General features: G+C 52.3%; 4 protein-coding genes across 4 annotated transcripts; 3 read left to right on the top strand and 1 right to left on the bottom strand.

The window, feature by feature from the left end:
- Positions 1-1,538: 1,538 nt before the first annotated feature.
- Positions 1,539-1,991, top strand: IUM83_11090 (uncharacterized protein; the record flags this gene model as incomplete). The annotated part of the gene is made up of 1 exon (XM_067935632.1): positions 1,539-1,991. The coding sequence occupies one exon, from the start codon at positions 1,539-1,541 to the stop codon at positions 1,989-1,991; it is 453 nt and encodes a 150-aa protein (XP_067798858.1).
- Positions 1,992-4,130: 2,139 nt separating this feature from the next.
- Positions 4,131-5,471, top strand: IUM83_11089 (M96 mating-specific protein family; the record flags this gene model as incomplete). Its single annotated transcript, XM_067935631.1, has 1 exon — positions 4,131-5,471. One exon carries the CDS (start codon positions 4,131-4,133, stop codon positions 5,469-5,471), a length of 1,341 nt encoding a protein of 446 aa, XP_067798763.1.
- A 96-nt stretch (positions 5,472-5,567) lies between these two features.
- Positions 5,568-5,768, bottom strand: IUM83_11088 (ATP-binding Cassette (ABC) Superfamily; the record flags this gene model as incomplete). The annotated part of the gene is made up of 1 exon (XM_067935630.1): positions 5,568-5,768. The coding sequence occupies one exon, from the start codon at positions 5,766-5,768 to the stop codon at positions 5,568-5,570; it is 201 nt and encodes a 66-aa protein (XP_067798762.1).
- An 893-nt stretch (positions 5,769-6,661) lies between these two features.
- Positions 6,662-7,476, top strand: IUM83_11087 (Nitroreductase family; the record flags this gene model as incomplete). Its single annotated transcript, XM_067935629.1, has 3 exons — positions 6,662-6,769; positions 6,841-6,991; positions 7,067-7,476. The coding sequence occupies 3 exons, from the start codon at positions 6,662-6,664 to the stop codon at positions 7,474-7,476; spliced, it is 669 nt and encodes a 222-aa protein (XP_067798881.1).
- Between the last annotated feature and the right edge of the window lie 13,717 nt (positions 7,477-21,193).

Here is a 21,193-nt window from a genome sequence, read left to right as displayed (position 1 = left end):
GAGGGCGGAGTTCCTCAACCTTCAGCAGGGTAAGCATGACGTCCATGCTTACGCGCAGCGCGCACGATACTTGTAGTGGGTCTAACTTGACTCACTACTTTAGCTTACAAGTTGCGCAACGTGTATGAGGAAGCGTAAGTACTTAGTAATTACTTAGGTTGATTAGATTTGAATACACAAATATAAGTTAACTTAGACAAGACTCCAAGTAGCTAGTTTAAGGTAAAATGAGAACTGTATTGTTTGTAAATTGATCTTCCTCCTAAATATGCTAAAACTGTTTATCATCTATGAAAGGGGTTGACAGCGGCTGGCTGTCAGAGCCCCGTTAATATGCACGTCTCTGATTGGTAGAAAGATGCTGCTTTCTACCAATAGGATCTTTGGGTATGTGTGGACCACTCACTGTGGTGGTCCACTTCAATGTATCCATTGGTGTGTCTTACACCAAGGTGAGGAAGTATCTAAAACTTTTAACAGATAACCTATTTGTTGAATTCACAAGTGACTTGTAGCCACTTGTGCGTGTAACCCCGTTACAATAGTTCTGAGCTTTGTGGTAGGGGCTAGATGTAGTGAGAGTTCAGAATGCTACGAACTAGGGACTCCCTGATACATTGCACATTATACACTTGCATTAGAAGCACAAAACTACGCTGCAACACGACAACTTGTATCACGAATATACTCCCGGTCGGGCCTGGCGTTGGGGTCGGCAGAATCACTCGACCCAAACACGCGAGCAGACCCGTTTACGACCCCAAAGACAGTCTACATACAAGAAACCCGCCCGATACCAACACAATCCAGGCGTGGGCGGCTACGGGTCAATATTTTATCATAGAAAGCAGCCATTGGGCACCTTGTTCTCTCAGCAAGACCATGATGCCCTTGATCCATAACCACAATGAACCACCATTTCCCCCATACACGAAGAATGTAGCGGAAAAGTGGTATATCCGCGTGCAGGGAGGTAACTAATTGTTTAAGAATCACCACTCAGTACTTCTGGGTGCCCCAGAGCTGAGAGTGCTTACTTACATTAAGCAGAAAAGGTTACCTGCGATCTTGACCTAAGGCTCCGCGAATACTGAGATTCATGAGAGTTCGGGCCCAGAACAAATTACTGCCGGATATTATTAATTTTTATTATACTGAGATGATCATCCTACATTTCGTATTTTAAGTTTTAATATGGTAATAGAACCAGCACCAACGATAGATTTTTGGCCCACCGAAGCCTGTAGTACAGCCGGAGGATGGGAAATATATTCCTGACTACAGTATGTATTATCTTGAATCATGCCTCGAAGGAACCTTCTCAGAAGGCTTTTGTTGTTATGAGCACAGACTCCAGCGAACGTCTCATCGTTACATGTAACTGTCTGCCACTGGCAGGTAGATACATTGCAATGCCAGGTAGTGGCTGGGACTCCCAGCAATGCGTCTCGGCACCACTTCACATATTCTATTTTGCTTCGGACATCACACCACCCTTCGCTAGAAGACTACAGTGCATCATGAACAAGTGATTGCTCCTGCTGGTTGTCGCGCTCACGCTTACCGTGAAGAGTGACGCTCTTACGGCGCCCGAAGCTTCTTCCGAGGGCAAAGTGTCCAAGCCGAGTGTCCAGGACTTGCATCACACTGGTCAGGTGGCCACGATGGACAAACGATCGCTTCGTGGTATCAAGGTGACTGATGATGCAGTGGACGAAGAGAGTGGCACGATTGGAATTGCCCAAAGTCTGGAGGCTGCGCTGTCCAGAACCAAAGTAGGTCAGATTTTGCGGGCCAAGAAGCAAGTGAGACTAGCAGCGAGGGAAGCTTTAGTGAAAAAGTTGGCCGACGGCGAAGCCAGCTTCGAAACCTTGCATAGTAACAAGGTATCATACGACGAGATGTACGAGACGCTGGGTATCGGCAAGCTCACACATCCGAAAGCGATCACTGCTGCTCGCGTTCAAGAGTTCGGAAAACTGAGGCGATAACGTTATATCCAACATGCTAAAAAATGTCTCAGACCGATGCGTATAGGACACTGCATACATACGGATGAGTAAGTCAGGCGTATAGCATTGAACGTGGCATTTTCGAACGACTAAGGGACGTATGTACATGTACTTGACTTCAACAAAAAAAAAATGAAATGAGTGTCGATGCCCCTCAGCTGCTCGTCCGAAGTCACCTTCCGTGATGCCCTTTAGGCGTCGCGTGTCGAGTATACGTGCATCTACGAGTGCGCGCAAAATAAAGCATAGTACACAGAGGCTACACTCGAACTTACTACTACGTGTATTACCTGATAATAGTATACGCTACGTGACCGGTTACAAGCGACTTTTTTTAATTTTGATTGTTAGTGAACTAAGTATCCGCAACTTAACACATTCAATATTCGGAGAGAATGATTTAATTTATTTTCGAGCGAAGAAATATATTTTAGAATATTTCAATATATTTCTTAGTACCTATGGAGGTCGACTCGATGGCCTAAATAACGGGAAATGCCAATTAGTATTGCAGTGCCAAATAGAATACCCCCTGTAGAATCCGATCATCTCGTTGACTATACAATTCCTATTGTACCTATGCCAATTAGTATACATCACGTTGGTATCCTAGAGCACGACATCCGGCACTTGCGCTGCGGAAATATTGTCAGTTTTCAATTCGCTGTCAACAACAAGCACCTGCACCAACCCACCAACGCCACCATGCCTGGATCCCGTCTCGCCAACACCATGTCGGAGAAGAAGGAGGTCGTCACGTGGATCGAGGAGCACCGAGAGGTCCCAGCAAGGGCTGCCACGCACTTCAAGAACAAGCGCGGGTGGAAAATCTCTGCGGCCCAAATCCGATATTGGTGGAAGCAGAAGGAGTCAATCAATCAATGTGCCTGACGACGTTGTTACTTGGTCTACGGCAGCGGCAGGATTCGCTCCCTGTTACCAAGATTGGCGCATCAGTCGCCATGACGTCTATGGAGAACTATTTTGCCGAAAGTGGCTCTCTCGCGACGATGGTTCCGATGACAACGATGTTGAAGAGGATCTTCTCGAAAATCTGGACGAGTTCACGATTTGGGACTCCAAAGATTCCGTCTAGGCAATAGTGTGCCTCCTCCTAATAGATCTTCGGACCAGTTTGTGAGTAAGTCGCAAAATTATGAGTTGCTCGTCAAAGTAGTAGCAATTTCTTGGAGTGCACACAATTTGATTGATTGGCTTTTTGAGAAGAATGCACTAAGTGTTATGCAAGCACAGTCGGCTATAAGGAATGCAAGTTTGAATTCAACGAGGCATTGAGTCTCGCGTGCAGCGACGAGCATTTCGAGAGATTGCTTTAAGCAATTTGCTTACGCTACAGGCGGGTTGCTAGGGAGTGCCACTTCGTCTGCAGACGATTCAGCATCCGACGCCGCCTGCGTCGTCTCCAGGCGACGGCGAGCACGACCGCCAACAGGACGGCGTGAGGTGTTGGTGCCTCACGCCGGCGATTCACGATGGCTATTGCGGGCGCCAGAGCGTCTCACTCTCTCGTGGTGAACAACAAAGACAGTAGCGATGCGGTTTCGGCGATTTTCGCGATAGCGTTGCTGGGTGCATCGGCGATCAGCAGTAATGCTCTCCCCGGCGTGATGGGCCTCGGGGCGCGAGTTCTCCGTCTGGCGGTTTGGGCGGCAACCATGGTTACTAGTTCTTGACTCGGTAAATTGGGAAGTGAGACGCTGAATTCTCTGAAAACGAGCTCCCACGAAAAGCCTGAGGCAGCAAATATAGCCTGACACTTACGAGGTCTGACCATCTTCACCCAAAGATCTGTTTTCTAAGCGAAGTCTCAAGCAGGTGGCATGAGAAGAATCAGACAGAGTAGGACATTGGTGGTCCCCCTTTGTAAATCGAAACTTCGAAAATAGTCAGAAACTGATGTGAAGTTCTAATTGTGTACCTTGCTAAGGATGAAGTGTGTTCAATTCGATTGTATACAGTGCATAAATTGGCATTTTCCGTTAGATCGATCTGACCTTTTTATTGACCTCGTTTTATTTGAAAAATCAATCTCGATTTATTATAAGCGCCAGTGAAAACGACAAAACGTTTGCAACGCACAATAGTTGCTTGGCACAAATGTCGCGCCAAGAGCAAGAGTCCGCACCACCGGAGGTAGCGCCGCCCTCTCTCGACGAAGGCCCAGCTATTGCATCGCCTGGCATTGTCCCTCCATCTAGTGATATGGCATCTCTACCGCCCCTGGACGACAAGGAATGGGACCCAAAGGCTCTGTTTGACTCTCTGGTCAGCGATATCGCCTTCCTGGGCACTGTCGACACCTCTTCGGTTAACGGTTCCGCCGCGACCCCCAACTCCCGGCCTAAGCGCACCAAGCGGAGCACCAGACCCAAACGAAACTACGACCCCAACAAGGCTCGCACCGAGAAGCTGTGCGAGCTGCGCCGCCTGCGCGCGGAGGCCGACAGTCTCGATCTCAAACTGCAGCAGTTGCAGACCAACCGCAGTGCAGTTAGCTGCCCCCTCGAGCATGAGAATGGTCACCCCTCCAACGTGGAACTGCCCAAAGTGTGGCAGGACATCTGTGCTCGCCAACTCGAGCGCCGCCTCAAGGTTGAGCTGGAGAACAGTCGTCTCCGCGACAAGTGCAGGGCCCAGTTCAAGCTGGCCAAGAGCGTCGAGAAGCTGCTGTTCAGGCGGCTGTCGCTGCAGAACTCCGAGTCTGAAACGGGCAAGCACGTGCGCCGCGTGGAGATCCCTGCGGGCTTCATCCAGCACGTGGCTGCGCGGATATTTGACGAGTTGGCGGCGGGCGTCGACGTCTCGTACCGAGAGGTGGAGCGCGTACTAGAGACCAACCGCCCAGTGCCAGGGGGGATAGAGACGCACTGGCCGCTGCTGCGGGAGGGCTTGAGCATTGAAATGTATGATAAGAGGACGCTGCCTTTCGACCTGCACGCGGTTGGTGACGCGTGGTGGAGGCGCTGGCACAATTATAGAGGACAGCGCTCGGACGAGACTGTGGGCGACGACGTGGTCAGAGAGAGGTATGGGCTGGAGATGGTCGATGTGAAAACTGGTAGGTGCGCGACATTCTACGTGCAGCAGGTGCTGCGGCGATACGTGGAAAGCAATCGCGTTGTGATGGTCTGGCACTCGTACTTTGAGCCGTTCACGTTTGACGAGGAGCTGGTTCGCGGCATGCATTTCCTGTTGAAGGGATATGTGCTGATGAAGCCGCAGAGCTCTGATGGTGCAAATGCTGATGGAGAGGCTGTTACGCGCGTGCTTACGTGCTATCACCTCACGCCGCTCATCTCGGACCCAGAGATCCGACAGGATGCATCGACAATTGCGCTGACCAAGTTCATGACGAGCGCCACGTCCGCCAACATTTCGACGAGCAATGAAATGATGGAAAACATGCTGGTGGACCAGGCGTTGCAGAAGTGCTGCTGACGTGAGAACGTTGAGGAGTGTATCACAGCGGAAACTTGTATTGGATGAACTTATACGAAATTGTACGAGCACTGTGCGTGCGTAGGAGCTATCCTCCTACTTCTTCTGGTGGTTGATGAAGCGCAGCGTCAGGATCATCATGATGTTGATGAACATAACCTGCGGAACGTTCTCAAGGATGTGGCAGACCCTCGCAAACTCGGTCATGGCCAATGTCATTCCTGTTCGCAACGACTGGATTACTTGTGCGTACTCGTCGTCCGGGCAGTACCCGAAGAGCAGTGCGGTGAAGAGCATGATAGAGTAACGCTGTGGACTCCACAGCGCGACACGCACCTACCAGTTTTCACATCGACCATCTCCAGCCCATAACTCTCTCTGACCACGTCGTCGCCCGCAGTCTCGTCGGAGCGCCGTCCTCTATAATTGTGCCAGCGCCTCCACCACGCGTTAGCGTGCAGGTCGAAAGGCAGCACCCTCCCTTCAAAACACTCCATTTTGACGCCCTGATGCACCAGCAATTTGTGTGTGTCCACCCTGGCACTTGGTCTCCAGCACACGCTCTACTTCTCGGTACGAGACGTCACCGCCCGCCAACTCATCAAATATCTGTGCAGCCACGTGCTGGATGAATCTCTTCGCGGCGCATGAACGTGCCCACCTCGAGGTCTGCAACTTTGCATCGACAGCCGCTTGAACAGCAGCATGTCCAGCCCCACCTTTGGCAGTCCAGCGCTTCCGTATTTGGGTCACATTTGTCAGTCCCCAGCAGGGCATTTGTGTCCCATTCGTCGTTGTCCAGGTGACTCGTATGGCTCCTCGAATAGCATGCAGTGCCCAAAGAGTAGTCCGCCGAAGCACTATTATAGTTTGTCTGCTCAGTTCACCCGAGTTCTACGGGCGAAGGCTGGGATACTGGATATTTCACTCAAAAGTGTCAGCAGATAGCTGTTTCACAAATGGTTGTTATCGCGGACAAAATCATATTTTGATTACGCAGTGCGTAATACGCACCAGACACTGGGGGCTGGGTCATTTCCTGCGTGTTGCTTTTCGTGCAAAATGTTTGTTGGGTCTGACAGGTTCGCTAACAGAATCAAAACTGGATTACGTACCAGGCACTCAGTGCCGGGGCATTTCCGGCGTCACTTTTCAACTTGCTTTTCACTGCACACTCACCGAATACCACGATGGCCAAACACCTGGGAGCTGCGATTCGCGAGCGCTTCGCCTGCAAGTCTTTCCTGTCCGACCCCGTGCCGGCCGAAACCCTCCGGGAGATCCTCAAGCTCACGCAGGTGATCGATCAGTCACCCCTCATGGTGGATCAGTTGTCTATGTTCTGACTAAAAAAGTCGCTGCTGCACAGCGAGCCCCGACCGGATTCAACACGCAGGCCTATGTATGCATCGTGGTGCGCTCGGCTGAGGACCGTGCGAGGCTGGCGGGCGCCATGATGGACAGCAACATTCGCAAAATCAACGAGGCCCCCGTCGCCGTCGTCTTCGCGGCCGATTGCGGTACTGCACACTACCGCGTCGAGCCCTGATGATGCTGACGCGTTACTGATGCGATCGCTGTTTGTGACACTACAGAGCCCAGTAAGAACGTGCCCCGCCTGCAGCAGCTCGGCCGCGATAACGGCGCCCCTGAGGCTCTCGTGAACAAGGTCCCTCATGCCGTGGAGCTCTTCTCGGGTGAGCACAACCCGAACGTGTCCACCGAGGCGTGGGCATACAAGCAGACGACGTTTGCCGCCGCCACCTTCTTGTACGCCGCCCAGGTGCACGGCCTCGCGACGTGCCCCATCGAAGGCCTGAACCAAGCCAAGGTGAAGCAAGTACTGGACATTCCCGACCGCTATAGCATTCCTGTGGTGGTGGCGTTGGGCTACGCCAACCCCGATGCGAAGCCTGCCAAACCATCAGTTCGCTTCCCGTCCTCGGAGGTTTTCTTCGATGGCAAGTTCGGCCAGTCTCTGGAGAAGTTCTTCGAGGAGGATTAAGAAAGAGGTTGCTTGCACAAGCACCTTCGTGCACTAGCGTAAGAGAGCACGAATCGTTGTTGGCACGATAAAACTCAATGCATTGTGATTCCGTCTGATAGGCTCTTTTGCAACGTAGGAGGCTTACAGGTTAGCCTTTAGCGACGAGACAAGGTGCGTATGGTGCTAGTAGCAGCCTGCTACATGTGCGTGTAGTGGCGCGTTTGGTTCGCCGATGGTATGAATGAATAACATCATCTCTCCGACCGCACTGATCTTTTGTATGGCGTGTTTTCGTGAATATTGACCAATGATTTGCATTGATTCTGTTTCCACCAATCCACTCGAGACACAGCTCGTATTTTTTACCAATAAAAGCTCAGTATCAGACAGAGGTCGGAACCCCCTTAACTCCGACGTATCGGGTCGGAAGCAAGCCTCAGATATGTATATTTGTATAGAGAAGGCCGCCCAGCCACATATCATTTAGATATCACCTCCCTCTCCGACCCATTACGATGAGCCTCAACGATCTCAAGCCAGCCAACGCCAAACGCGCGCGTTCGACCGCTCTAAAGGCGTTCGAGCGCTTCCTCTCGAGCGAAGGGACCAGCCTCGAGCAAGTTGGCGCCATGATCTTTGCCGAACCGAGCCGCGCAAGCGCCATCATCCTGACGATAATGGACAAGTTTGGCGTTTATCTTGCTTTCCACGCTGGCTCGAAGGGGCAGTATCTGTCACGGCACTCCGTGGCACAGTACTACCGACAGGTGAAGTGCTGGCTGCTCGAAGAATATCCCGTCCCAGGTGGTGCTGTTGCAAGGCAGCTGCTAAGTATGGGTCGCACTCTGGAGCAGCACTGTATTAAGCGCGAAAGCGGTGGCATGCACCAAGACCGACTTGCAAAAGATGGTGGGATACCTGTATTCAACAGCTAGCTGCGCAGAGGACTACCAAGATGCTGCGTTGCTATGCTTGCTCTGGCACCTGTTTGGCCGCGCTTCGGACTTGACCTTCGTCCGCAAACAGCAGCTCTCCATGGGTGCTGAAGGGGTTTTCTTCATCCGCTTCATTCGGATGAAGACGTCTGATGAGCAAGCGCTGTCGCTTTTCCCCGACGCTGACTTCCGGTCATGTCCGTTGCTGGCTTTTGCGCTTGCGCTGGCATCTCAGGAAGCTCCATCGACTGCGCTGTTGATCCATCTTCCAGCGCTAACGGCCCACGTGCCAGTTGAGCTGACTGCCTCTGTCCCCCTCCTGGAGATGCTTGAGGGCTGCGACGACCAAACTCCTTCAAGTGCACCAGCTCAGTCGAATTCATCCAGGGCACCATCACCTCTTGGGATCCACGCTCAAGTTAATCGTCTCCTCGATCGAGTTGCGGGTCCAGCTGGAGTGAAAGAACCGCTGAGCTCGAACTCCTTTCGTCGAGGAGGAGCTCAGCATGCAAACGCTTGCTCAGACTTGACAGCGCAGTGGATCTTCGACCGCGGAGCCTGGAACATGACTACGACAAACAAGGTATTTGCATACGTCTTTAATACACCGAAGGAGGATCACCAAGTTGCGAAGGTGCTCAGTGGTATGGCACCAAAGCAAACCTCTGTACTGCCGTCGCTGGAAGCCTTCGACTCGACTACGCAAGATCAGATCCATGAAGTCAGCCATAAAATATTCAGTGCAAGCCACTCACTGGGAAATCCGACCTTCAACATCAGCGCTGCTGTGCGAGAAGTGCTGACTGCGACGCTGATCCTTCACTATCCGTCGCTGTTAAAGATTAACCCACGCGGTAAAGTAGTCGCGAAGATTGAGCCTGCGCCAAGGAATCCGGAGTGACGACGACCAATCTGCTCACTTGGTCACAACAGCTCGCAAGATCATCAAACCAAGCAAACGGAGTCACTGAAGACATGATCGAAGGAAGTAAAGGAGCGAAAGCTGCATTCGATCATCAAACGGCCTTGATTGAACGATTAATCGAGCTAAATCGACAACTGGAAGCACGCGTAAACTCGTTAGAATCTGCAAACGACAGTAAAAAAGACGATATAATCGCACGACGAGGTGAGCAAGGATCAAAGCGACTGCGAGAAGAAGAAACAAACGTACCCCAGAAGCGCAGACGCCGTTCGAAGCTGCAACCGCTAACCGACACCTGGTTTGCGTGGTATGCAGGAGAACCGCGCGGCTGGAGATGCAACGACAAGCACAAAAAATCTGACGCCAAGCAGCTTGTGGCCTTCTTGAAGCTCTTTATCGAAGATGGATACGTGCTCGACGAATCATCACCCAGCTACAAGGGCGATGTTCGTCGGCTTGGGGAGTTAGCATCAGGCAAGGTCATGGCATTCTTGCGGTTGCGAAACGTACCCTCATCAGGATCCTGCGCTGTGCTGAAAGCGCTTCGGCAGCTGCATCGCGAAGGAAGCCTGAACGTTCTCATCGGAGACTATCGGAAGCGCCTTGCCATCGGAAGAGTTGTAGATCCTGCACCAGTACACCATCAAAACACGCTCAAGGAAGTCCCATAGTCCAACACAATAGCACAGTCAGTGCTCCTCGTGTTAGTTGTTTTTGCTTCCGTTGATGCCGCTTGCGTGGAGGTCTGCATCGTTCATTCAATCATAGAAATTTTACCGATGGGTGGAATCGAACCACCTTCATCCCTTTCGGGAGCTCTTCCATTGAGCTACATCGGTGGGGGTTAGACAACAACATCGCAGGGTACTTTACACTGGAGTGCTCGACGGGGAATTAACGACCACAGTTCTTCGTGGAAGCGACAACCCTCTTAGGTGCACCGATGCGCGGCACAACCCCCTCAATTCACCCTCCCGGGTGGTCAATCGAGCACTGAGTGCGCAGGGCAAACGGCGCAGTCAAACTTACGCGTGAACCACTCATTTGTTCGGTTATTTACGCGCGTAATTACCTGCTGTCATCCTATTTACGAAAACCTTCCCAAATTAGTTCGATATAAAGTTCTGTGATATGGTCGGATTCTGGTCGGAGTTGCATTCACGGTCGGAGACGTGATGATATGGCGTGAGGTAGTGTACATCACGAACGAGTTTGTAAATTTCGCTGTCACTCTTTCTTCACAGGGAAATATGATAATTGAGTTACAAACTTAACCTAAAATTCTAAACCTCAGCAAGAACCCAAGACGGAAGTCCTGTCCCGTCGTGATCCAACTGGAACTGATGGCGGTGATCGAGTGTACACACCGTCAGCCATTGTCTTGAGCTTTTGGATGAACCAATACTGTAAAAACCCGCCAGCAGTGTTTGTGCAACACATGGTATTGGGGTCAAACCTACTTGTCAGACTATTACATTTTGCCCATAGATACTATACTCTACACGAACGTCCAAATGATAAATAAACAAATATAATTGACAAACATTAATAGTTTCTGTCGTGAGCTACCGGGGTAGTGCTGCACTACGGCAGCGCCTCAATTTGATGTATTGGCATCGGCACCTCTGTTTTGCTGAGGTTGCCCGTTGAATTTTGCCGCTGCTGACATTGGATTGAGTATCGATCTCGCCATGGTTGCTGTTTGTTGGTTTGTCAGACGTGTGTACCGTTCAAACGCGTCTGATATCCAGCGCCCAAACTGCTTGACAGCGATGTTGTCGGTTCCTGATGCAAAGAGAGCTGACGCCCCACCACTGCGTAAGGAATGGGTTCCGAAATGCTGGGGTTCTTCGCCTGCAGATGCCGATGCCTCTTTAATCAGTTGTGCGACGTCACGAACTTGCAACAATTGAGTTTGGAACGATTGTGCAGAGGGGAGCGGTGTCTGGTAACTGGAGTTTGCGATGATGATGAGCGAGAAATCATGTAGCGTGTATAGGGCAGATCCACGGAGAGCCTGAGCGTCCAATCGATCGGGTCGCGCATTGTTTGCACTGATCGTTCTTTCCGCCGCGAAATCTCGCCACGCCTTCAGTGATTTTGTCGAACGTGTTGCTTTTATTGTCATTCTTGTCGACGAACGTGATATCGGCCCGAGTCAGGATAAATTCGTGAAACTTTTTCCCTTCAGCAACATATTCGGATCGTCGGAGTAAAATGAAAACCTCCAAGATCGCAGCCCCCCAGATAACACGGTTGCGTGGTTGACCGAAGTCGAGGGATCTGTGCATGATTCGTAGTAGCGTGACTGTGACGGCCGTTTCTTGTTGGCCCGGCGTCCTGGCGGCGCATGCCCTTGAGCGTCAGTTTGTGTCCGTCCGAAAGCCCGACTGGGAATCCGAGGACGCGGCGATGATACCACGCAATGTGGCTGATCTTGGCGACGACAGTAGAAGCTGTGTTCCCTTTTGCCTCTGAACCCCATCCATATCTCCATCAGTGCACGCCAAAGAGTGTGAGTTGGTAGGAGTGTAAGACTGTCTGTGGCGGCAACCAGGTGGAAAATCCAAGCCTTTCGCACCACAACTGCCATTGACCCCAGGTTGTTGCGCACTTGATACGAGATGAGTGGGCCAATGGTTGGGACTGAAGGTTTTGGAGAAGGTTTGATAGAGCTTTCTCAAGGTCTTGTGCACTGGAACCTGTCGCCACGGAAATGAAAAATTAGTCCAAATATCAGAGAAAGGTGACACCCATGCCCGAGATGCCGCGTCCGCTACAAAATTGGTCAATCCTGGTAACTGTGACGCGAGTACTCGAACGTTGAATAAAGCCTCGACTAGGCCTATCGCTCTGTTGATTTCCTGACTGAAATTATTTGAGCTCGATAGCGACTTGGTCCAGGATACGATTGCCTGATTGTCGCTCCATCCTTTGATGTTCATGTCGGCCCCCAAGTCCCAAGTGCAAGAGCGATATACAGGTGTTCACGAACGTTTATGGAGAATTTGTTGGTCTAAGACTCACTGCCAATCCACGTTGTTTATTCAGTGTCGAACGGGATCTGGATAAACTCGTTGATCGAGGGGTTTAGCACGGCAGGTCCCAAGTTTGACGCATCCATATACAAGTGCAGATGTGCAACGGGTTCGTTGCTACCGAAAATTGACAGTGGTAATTCTTGTAGATGGCCGACGGCCAAAACGTGCTCAAACCACTCCAGATTCGTTTTTGCACCCAGTGTACGTTTGGCCACGCCGTGACGCGGAACCCGATCACATGCAGCTTGCAATTGCTGGTAGAATGGTTTCGCTGTTCGAAGACAACTACAAATATGACGTAACCTCCCGAGTAACATCGTCAAATCGGATTTTGTCACTGATTTCGATTGTTTCAGTTTGCGCACGCGACTCAGGGCTTTTGTGATCTTGTCGTTAGGCATTGATACGGTGTACTTTGCGGTGTCCCGTATGAGGCCGAGGATTTTCAATCGTGGTTCACACTGCGAGAATTTTTCTTCGTTAATGGCGTTCGGACCGAGGATGGCCAGCATAGCATGTCGGAGAGTGGCTTCTGCCAATTCGAGTCGGTCACGTGTCTCAACCTCGATGGGCAGGTGATCGCCGACCCTGTCAATGCCCCAGAAGGGCTCGTTGTCGTCGCTAGGGGACACGGTGTCCCCTAGCTGTCCCGGACACCGTGCTTGATAAGTTCCGTTGCACGACCCAGGTAATGGCTCGGCCGAATACTCCGTAAAATGGAGGAGAGCCTGGCCACCCAGACGGAGCCGCCAAATCTATCAAAAGTGATCTGGTTTCTGGAATCCGGACCGCCATTGTGGTAAAACGTCAATCAAGAAAGATTCCCGAAGGGGACGACACACATCAATCGCCGACCCGGACCAGGACGGATCCAGATCTAAGAAAGATCACGAAGGAAGATGACGAGTAAGGACACGCGATCCAGCTCAATGACGCCTGGGTGTCAGGAGGATGTAGGAATCCGATCGGGTGTGGTCACTATCGATCAGAACAAGAAGAAGCCACAGGATCTGGAGCCAGAGCCAGTCGGCGGGTGTAGAGTCGGAGGGACGCACGCGTGAGCGCGGGAAACGGCAGGATCGGCGGAGTGGGACCGTGACAGGGCAGGGTCAACGGTGATCGGGACGGATTCCCGATCGGGCATATGGATCGAGGCCGATCGTCGATCGACATACTGGCTCGGGGAAGATCACCGATCGGCATACAGGTTTGGGAAGTTCTGCGATCGGCATACAGGTTTGGGAAGTTCTGCGATCGGCATAGAGATTCGGGCCGATCGACGATCGACGAAGGATGGGAAGCATCAGAAGGCACAGCTAGGGCAAGGATCCGGTTAGCGTCTGGTTGTAAGATCAGAAGGGATGGTAGGCAGTAGGGTGACACAGGCTAAACATAAATCAGACTTCAATTTGAATCCAAGACCTCTAGTGCCTTCCATGTCAACAGATGTCGGGGAATTACGTTGGCCTCGACATCACCACAAAGGGGAAGGTAGTTGATCTAGCAGTTTGGGTTAAGTCTAGGGTAATATATTGGCCAGCTTTCCCTACTCTAGTGATCTACTGTTTGTGTGCAAGTCCTCGATCGACCGGAGTTATCTGTTTGGCCGGCGATCGTTATCGTCTCTCATCGAACTCGATCCCGCTATAGGAAGCGGCAAGCAACTCAAGGGAAAGGGAAAAAAAGGAAAGGAGCGCCTATGGGAAGGCAACACCAGGCCCCGGGTCAACTCCAGGCCACTCGATCGGAGTCGGAGACACTCGATCGAGACACGCAACCGGACACAGAGTGAAGATTACCGCGCTGCTCCACCCCACTTCCCCGCGTCACGCCAAGACAATCAATCTTCACCAAGTGCAGCATCTTCGGAGCCCCGAGAGAGAGCAGATCGAGCCCGCCGACGGGTACACAAGGTGAACCCAAGTTCAGCCGATCACGGATCGTTGGGGGACCCCCTCCGTTAGTCGGTGTCTGGGCATTGGTGGGAAGCCCGATCTAGCCTTAACCAGATTTTGGCAGATCCCGCTACACCACACCATCCAGTGCACATGCAGTGAAACCAGCATTAGGTGGCGATAGGCTCCCTTTACATCGCCTTTTAGTAGTCGAATGACACATCGAGGGAAACGTGCTACCAGATCCTCGATTCGGTCTGCAATCGCTGTAACGTGGTTGCATCGAATCTCCGGGGCGGAGGATTTGTCGAAACTCGCATTCGTCGCCATATTGTCGGGAAAACTAAGATCATGAATGAGGCGCACTTCTACGGATGGATCAATGTCTTTCTTTTCCACTGCTCCAAGCGGGCTGCATACCGCGTTTTTCCAGTGGTCTAGCACCGAATCGTCAACGATCATGTACCTCCCGTTGTTTTGACCGTCTCGGATGCTGTGCACCACCGAGCCAAGGTACTTTTGACACGATTTGTGGATTTTCGGAGCTCGAGCGGCCGGAGGATCGCATAGTCACCTTGGCTCGATACCCCGTTCCATTATAGATATCAACACATCCCGATATTCTTAGCCGTCTAAGAGGGCCACCATCGCCTTGTGGAACCATCGCTTTGTTTGGTCGAGGATCCGACGGAGAATCACCACGTACCAGCCGCGAGGTTGATGCCACGTCATGATTCTACTCCCGAACAATCTCAGACAATGTGTGTTGCGCCACTGCATCTAGGTCGTCAGAAAGGTGATCTCGACGAAAACCTTGACGGTGCAAGTTACTGCTTATCCTGACCTCTTCGAGAAGCAGATTTGACTCGACGCACTGATGAATGAATATTTCGGTGAGATTAGATAGCTTGAAGTGGCCCAAGTCTGTTGCGTTACACTGCAGTGTTGGGCTCGCCTTGATTCTCTGTCCTGTCATAGGGTTGACGGATGGAGGTACCAACGTGCGATAATATGATCTTGAAGGTTCAGAACGTAGTGGGCTCATGTGATGACCTGTCGCCAACGACGGAGGGACCAGCGTGCCCACATGGAGTCGTGGCGACTCGGTGGGTGGCTGGCTCTTGATGATGATATGACCGACGTCCGTGTCGGTAAATACCGTGGGTATGGGCGCGGTTCCTCGCCGCATGCTAGCCGGCGAACTCACCCAATGCGCGTCTGGGCCCCTTCAACGTGACGGGTACTTGGGGTTTAGCCTACCAAAGCGCTTCTTGATGCGCGCCTTCAGTCTCGGGTGCAGGGATTCTGAGTCGAAATGCGCTCGTCCTGTGTAGCAAGGAGCTGTGGGCGTGGGGCGACAGCCTTTTACTGACACATACCGTAGACATAGTTGCCTGCCTTCTTGTAGAGGGATCAGCATCTCCAATTCCGTGGTCAATGATACGATGTTCTTACTCGTGGAGTCAGTTTGAGGGTGTGCTGTATCGCGATTCGGTGCTCGGGTAGCTTGCCCGATTTGTTTTCGTAGCCGATCGAGCTGCGTAGACGACACAGTTTGCAGGATATGCTGCAGACCGCAATGCTCAAGCGAGTATTTGTTCTGGAACTGCCCCGGAACTAGTGTAGCTTGGCTAACCTGGGTTCGGTACTCCTCCAGGGTAACGTTGATCCAGTATACTAGAAGCGGGAGATCTTGGGTCTCCCATACGTGCGAACGTGCGAGACTCGTGACCAGTGTAACTAGCGCAGAGATGGAGGCTTTCAGGGCTTCTGAGAAGTAATCCCTAGCGAAAAGCTCCAGTGCTGGCAGGCTGCAACCACTTCGTGTACGTCATGCGGCTGGGGGCTTTAGGTATTTTAGTTGAAGGACCGATGCCCTGGAAGTTAGACCCCCCGTTGTTGTACCATGCCACATTGCATCGAAGGCGAGTGGCTGAAAGTGAATTACGGAGAGCCCACGCTTCCCGAATTGAATATCACGAACGCGAGTGGACACTCCGGGCAAGGGTTTAAACAAACCGAACGTTGAAGAGGTCATCACATCTACGAATTGTTCTAATGTCGTACCTTGATGGTGCGGTGCTACGATGATTTCGTGAACTGGGACTTGTGAATTCACCGAGACAGTTGTCGGGCGTCTGCTGAAGCCATTCCCGCTACTGTGCGCAGTACGAACCACACGTGAACCACTTGATCCTGAATTATTGTTGAGCGTGGGCACCACCCCATTGACTGTGCTGGTTGTCGCCGCTGATACCGGCTGGTACGTTTCCGCAAAACTGCGTTGCGAACGTGGTTGGGACGCGAGGGCGGCAGGATCTCGCCACTGTGTGGCTGTTGAGCTACTGACAGCGCTGTCCGGGCTCGTTTGGTTGGAGGAGGAGCTACCGGATACACTGGAGGCCACACTTCTGCGTCCGATGGTAAATCAGGGACATTATCTTCCTCTAAATAGTTATCGTCGTCATACTGAGCTTCGAACATGGTACTGTGAACGGTTCTAAGCGAGGCTTCGGCTGCGTTGGGAGTTGTTAACCTGCGAACAGTATGTGCAGTATGGACTGGCGACCGATGGTTAGACACTTCCGGTGGCGTACAAAAGGAGGGTCCAACGGACTCAGGAATGGGTCGTGCTCCTCCGTCCTTGAAGAAGGCATAGTCGACGGCGTGCTGCACGGGAAAAATCACTTCTAATCCAGACTTCGGGTCGATCCACTTTACGGGATCGCTGGCCTCAGGAAACATGTCGTTGTTGATGATGTCACGCAATATTTCATTTACATTGTTGGTGGCGGTGGTGTCATTGGTGCCCAGTATGCGATCTAATAATTTCTGATGGATGCCGGAAATTTCGGGTAAGCTCCAATCCGCTACAGGGAAAGTTAGACTCCGGAGAAGAATTGCCACGACGGGTGCCCATCGAACAGCGTTTGATTGTGCGACGCGATGGGTTTCTTCGGCAGTGTTAACCAACACTTCTTGTCCTTTGCACGCAACCACCTGACCGCGAATCAACTGGTCGTTGTTGAACATCATCACTGGCGCTCGAATGAGCGGCGATGAATTGGTCTCGACTTCGTCTTCTGGAACGGCCCATTCCAGGGCTAGTTCTTGGGTGATCTTCCACTTGCGCTCGCGCTCCGAGCGTATACCACACAACGATACGCCGGGCCGCATGCGACGTGTGACCTTAGCGTATAAAGGCTCATCGATCGTGTGTTCCAAGCGTTCTAGAATCAGCAACATGTACTTGACCGCCTGAAGCGTAGCCGAAGGTGCCATTCGTGTGGCGAAGACGTTGAGCTTGGGCTAACATTAGCGCGTGTTGGGTAGAGTGCAAGTTTGCGAATGCCCCCTACAACTGATCTGACTTATCTACTGCCTACTCTAACTTGGTCGCATGAAACTCCTGGGCTCTGAGGGTTCAAGTTACCGGTAGCACCACTACTGAAAAATTCGTTTCCGCATCTCCAGCGGAAAACACACCATATGCGTTGATAAAAAGTGCACATTTTATGCCTGTAGTTTCTGTATTGAAATTCGTACGCTTAGTAATATTGTGGTTTTCAAAGACTTTGGCAAACCAGAGGCTATTTATCCCGAGATAGGACCTCCAGACTAGCGAAGTACTTTGATTTAGCGAGGATAAAAGCCTAAAATGTGGTCAGGAGTAGGCCAAAGCAGCAGTTCTGCTCGATTTTAAACTACTTTTGCCGCTTTTCAGCGGTATAACTACAAGGGGGAAAGCCTCAGCGAAGCCGCCCCACCACGTACTTACTCTCGCATTCTTTCTTCACACCCCACCACAAATCCCACCCTCACTATGCCTACAACTACTACTTTCGTTGGCGAGCTATGGCATACTTGTACGTCTACGATGTCCCAAGTGCGTCTGTTTCGGAACTATTTGAGACGAAGTAAGAGATCCCACGCCACTGGTACGCCCTTTTTCTCAAGAAGGGCGTAGGCAATGAGCCCAATCCAAGGTAGACGAGCTCACATTAGCCCCCGGAAGTTCTTGCCGCTGTAGAAGCGAACGCACAGACCCATCAAACGTTTGAGATTGAGGAGTTGAGAGAGTTTGCTATGAAGACCTACTGCGGTCTCAACAGCTACGATATGCAGAGTTCTCCGTTTCGATCTCGATATGAGCAGAAAGGTGCTCTCCAAAGCAGCTCGAGAGACTGCTCCTGCCGAAATTGAAATGTACCGTCATACACCTTACGGACTCCAAAAGCCAACTCCAAACTAAATATGTTTCTCTTTATCATGGTGTAAATGTATAACGCTCGCTATCTAGCATATTGAGCCCTAATATCTTGCATATCCATTGGCTGTAAAGCCACCTACTGATTTCGCTGCTCATTGAGGTTAAAATGTGGACCCACAACTCCTACGGGTCCCACATTCTGTAACTTTCTGGTAACTTTTGTGTTACCGTCCCCACCAAACTGTGGGCATGTGGTGTTCACGCGTAACGGTATCAACCGTGTGATCTTGTTCCATCAAGAACCTTTCTCAAGCTGGCCAATCCACATCGCGTGGACGGCCCAGATAACCTTATCGGCGCTGAGCGCCCACGCATGCGTCATAGTCATAATACGTTTTGATCGGTCGACCACAGACAACAACAGCGGCGCACCACGTCCATGTCAGGGCGCAGCCCTCATCGTTCCACAGCACATCGTGCTAGTGATCGCCGTAGGCGCTTTCCACCTCGGTGCCGGCATCACAGACGCCTCTTAGGCTCTCGGTGCACCAGTGCTTCTCGGCGTATCGGCTCAATCAGGGCTCGCATCGCGAGAGGGCCAGATCTAGTCGAGCGATGGCCCAACCGCGATACGGACCAACGACGAGCTCATGGCGCGCTTTGAAGAGGTTAAGTCGACGACTACGAGGAGTCTCACACGGGTTGCGAAATTGAGGGGGTGGGTCACCCGTTTCGCCTTGCTTACCGAGCCGCGGCGGCGCTTCTCGCGCGACATCGCTGCAGCGCGGGGATGGGACACCCGCGGCGAATCACTCTCCCAGCCGCGTCGTTAAGCCTCCGGCGCAGTTCCGGGATCCACCGTGGCGATGGGCGCAACTGCCGTGAGCTCCTTTGGGGACTCCGAATGTATTCCCGGATTGTTCGCTCGGCCTTGCCGAACTACGGGAGCCCACTGAGCCGTGGTACTCGCCACGCCGTAGCCTCGACGTCCCCACAGATGGTTCTGGCGCAATCAATGACTTGGACGAAACTCAGTCCGATCACCTCGTGGCACAGGCGAACCCGCCACCGCGCTCTGAGCGCCCTGAGCTCCAGCCGTTGCTCTCCACCGGGCACGGGGGGGGGGGTACCAATTCCAGCCACGCTACCCGGTCGAGACCACGCGTCAAACGGCGACGCAGAAGTTGATGTTGTACGTCAGTGGGCCTACGGTACGTACGCCGGACAAAGTCGCGTAGCGAACCTCGCTTCGCGAGCGGCTTCTCACTCCTGAGGCCACTGCTCTGGCGAAGTAACGCGAGCGTCTGCGACGACAGGGTCTGTGCCACTCCGTGCCGCAGATACAGACGTCCTTGTAGTTATCAACCGGATCGAGGACCCCACAGTGTATGAGGCTAAGGTCGAGCTCTGGGCTGAGGGCAGTCGTCATCTGTCGTCGATGGAAAATCGTCGAGCAAGCCTTAGTGAAGTGGATGTTCGCGTTGAAGGCCGATTACGCTTCGAGTACGCGAAGCTCCCCGCCAAGCGCCACGTGCCTGCTGGCATATAGTCTCATTCGCGTGTAGGTGCAGTTCACACCACGCTCCTCTGAGCACAACAACAACTTCTCCTCATCGGGAGGGAGAGGAAGCTGTGGTTCAGGGTCAGCCCCTGAGCGATGTAGCTGACCCAGCAGCTTCCCGAGCTATTGTTGGGAAGCGCGGCTCGACCGACGTGCCGGTCGCGAGCCCTCGGAGCGCTGACGATCAAGCTGATCACAAGTGGCCACGACGTCTGGGCAGTCTTGGCGAGGGATACCTCAAATCACCACGAGTTTTCTGAGTGCGGGTACCCTCGCCACTGTACCAGGTACGGGTTTTACACCGGCGCCGCTGCTTCGCCGGGACGCGCTCTACATGATAGACGACGTTTTCTTGCTCGTCTGGCAGTGCCGGAGGCGAGCGCACCATCGCAGGATCGGCGACCACTGAACGTGGGAGGGGATCGCCAAATCCATCTTCGCCGCGAGGATCTCCACGAACACGTCGACAACGTTAGTCACCGTCTATGTCGATGCTTTGATGACGTCGCAGCGCTGGAGCTGAGAGCGGTTTGGACCCACGTTGCGGGTGAGGTATGAACCCTCTTCCATGGTCTTAGGCAAGGTGCTCGTGACTTGGAATGGTCCGATGAAGCACGAGCGTAACTTCCTCTTGAAGACGGCTGACACTGGATGTGTAGGCAGGTTCTTTGCATTGAGCAACACCAAGACCCCGACCTCATAACTGCCAGCATTGCCTCTGTCTCTCGCATCCGGATTTTCCTTTTGCTTGTCTTGGCTCAAAGTCCTTGCGTCACGCTCGTGTCGTAAGAGTCTTAGACGCGTTGACAAGAAATCCCCAACCTGTCTACGTACAGTTGCCGGGCTGACATCAGCCAGCCGATCGGCTAGGTCGACCATCGCTCCCCCACCAAGCCCCGATCCACGGCATGGTGGTGTCAACGGGACTCAGGGATGGCCCAGACTGTAACGGGGTTACACGTACAAGTGGCTACAAGCCACTTGTGAATTTAACAGATACGATATCTGTTAAAGTTTTAGATACTTCATCACCTAGGTGCATGCCACACCAATGGATACATTGAAGTGGGCCACCACAATGAGTGGTCCACACATACCCAAAAGATCCTATTGGTAGAAAGCAGCATCTTTCTACCAATCAGAGTCATGCATATTAGCGGGGCTCTGA

This window comes from Phytophthora cinnamomi, assembly GCF_018691715.1.
Source record: "Phytophthora cinnamomi strain GKB4 chromosome Unknown Contig7, whole genome shotgun sequence".
In the NCBI taxonomy this organism is placed as follows: domain Eukaryota; phylum Oomycota; class Peronosporomycetes; order Peronosporales; family Peronosporaceae; genus Phytophthora; species Phytophthora cinnamomi.
Note: the sequence above shows the minus strand (reverse complement) of the source record. Positions and strands in the feature narration are given on the sequence as shown.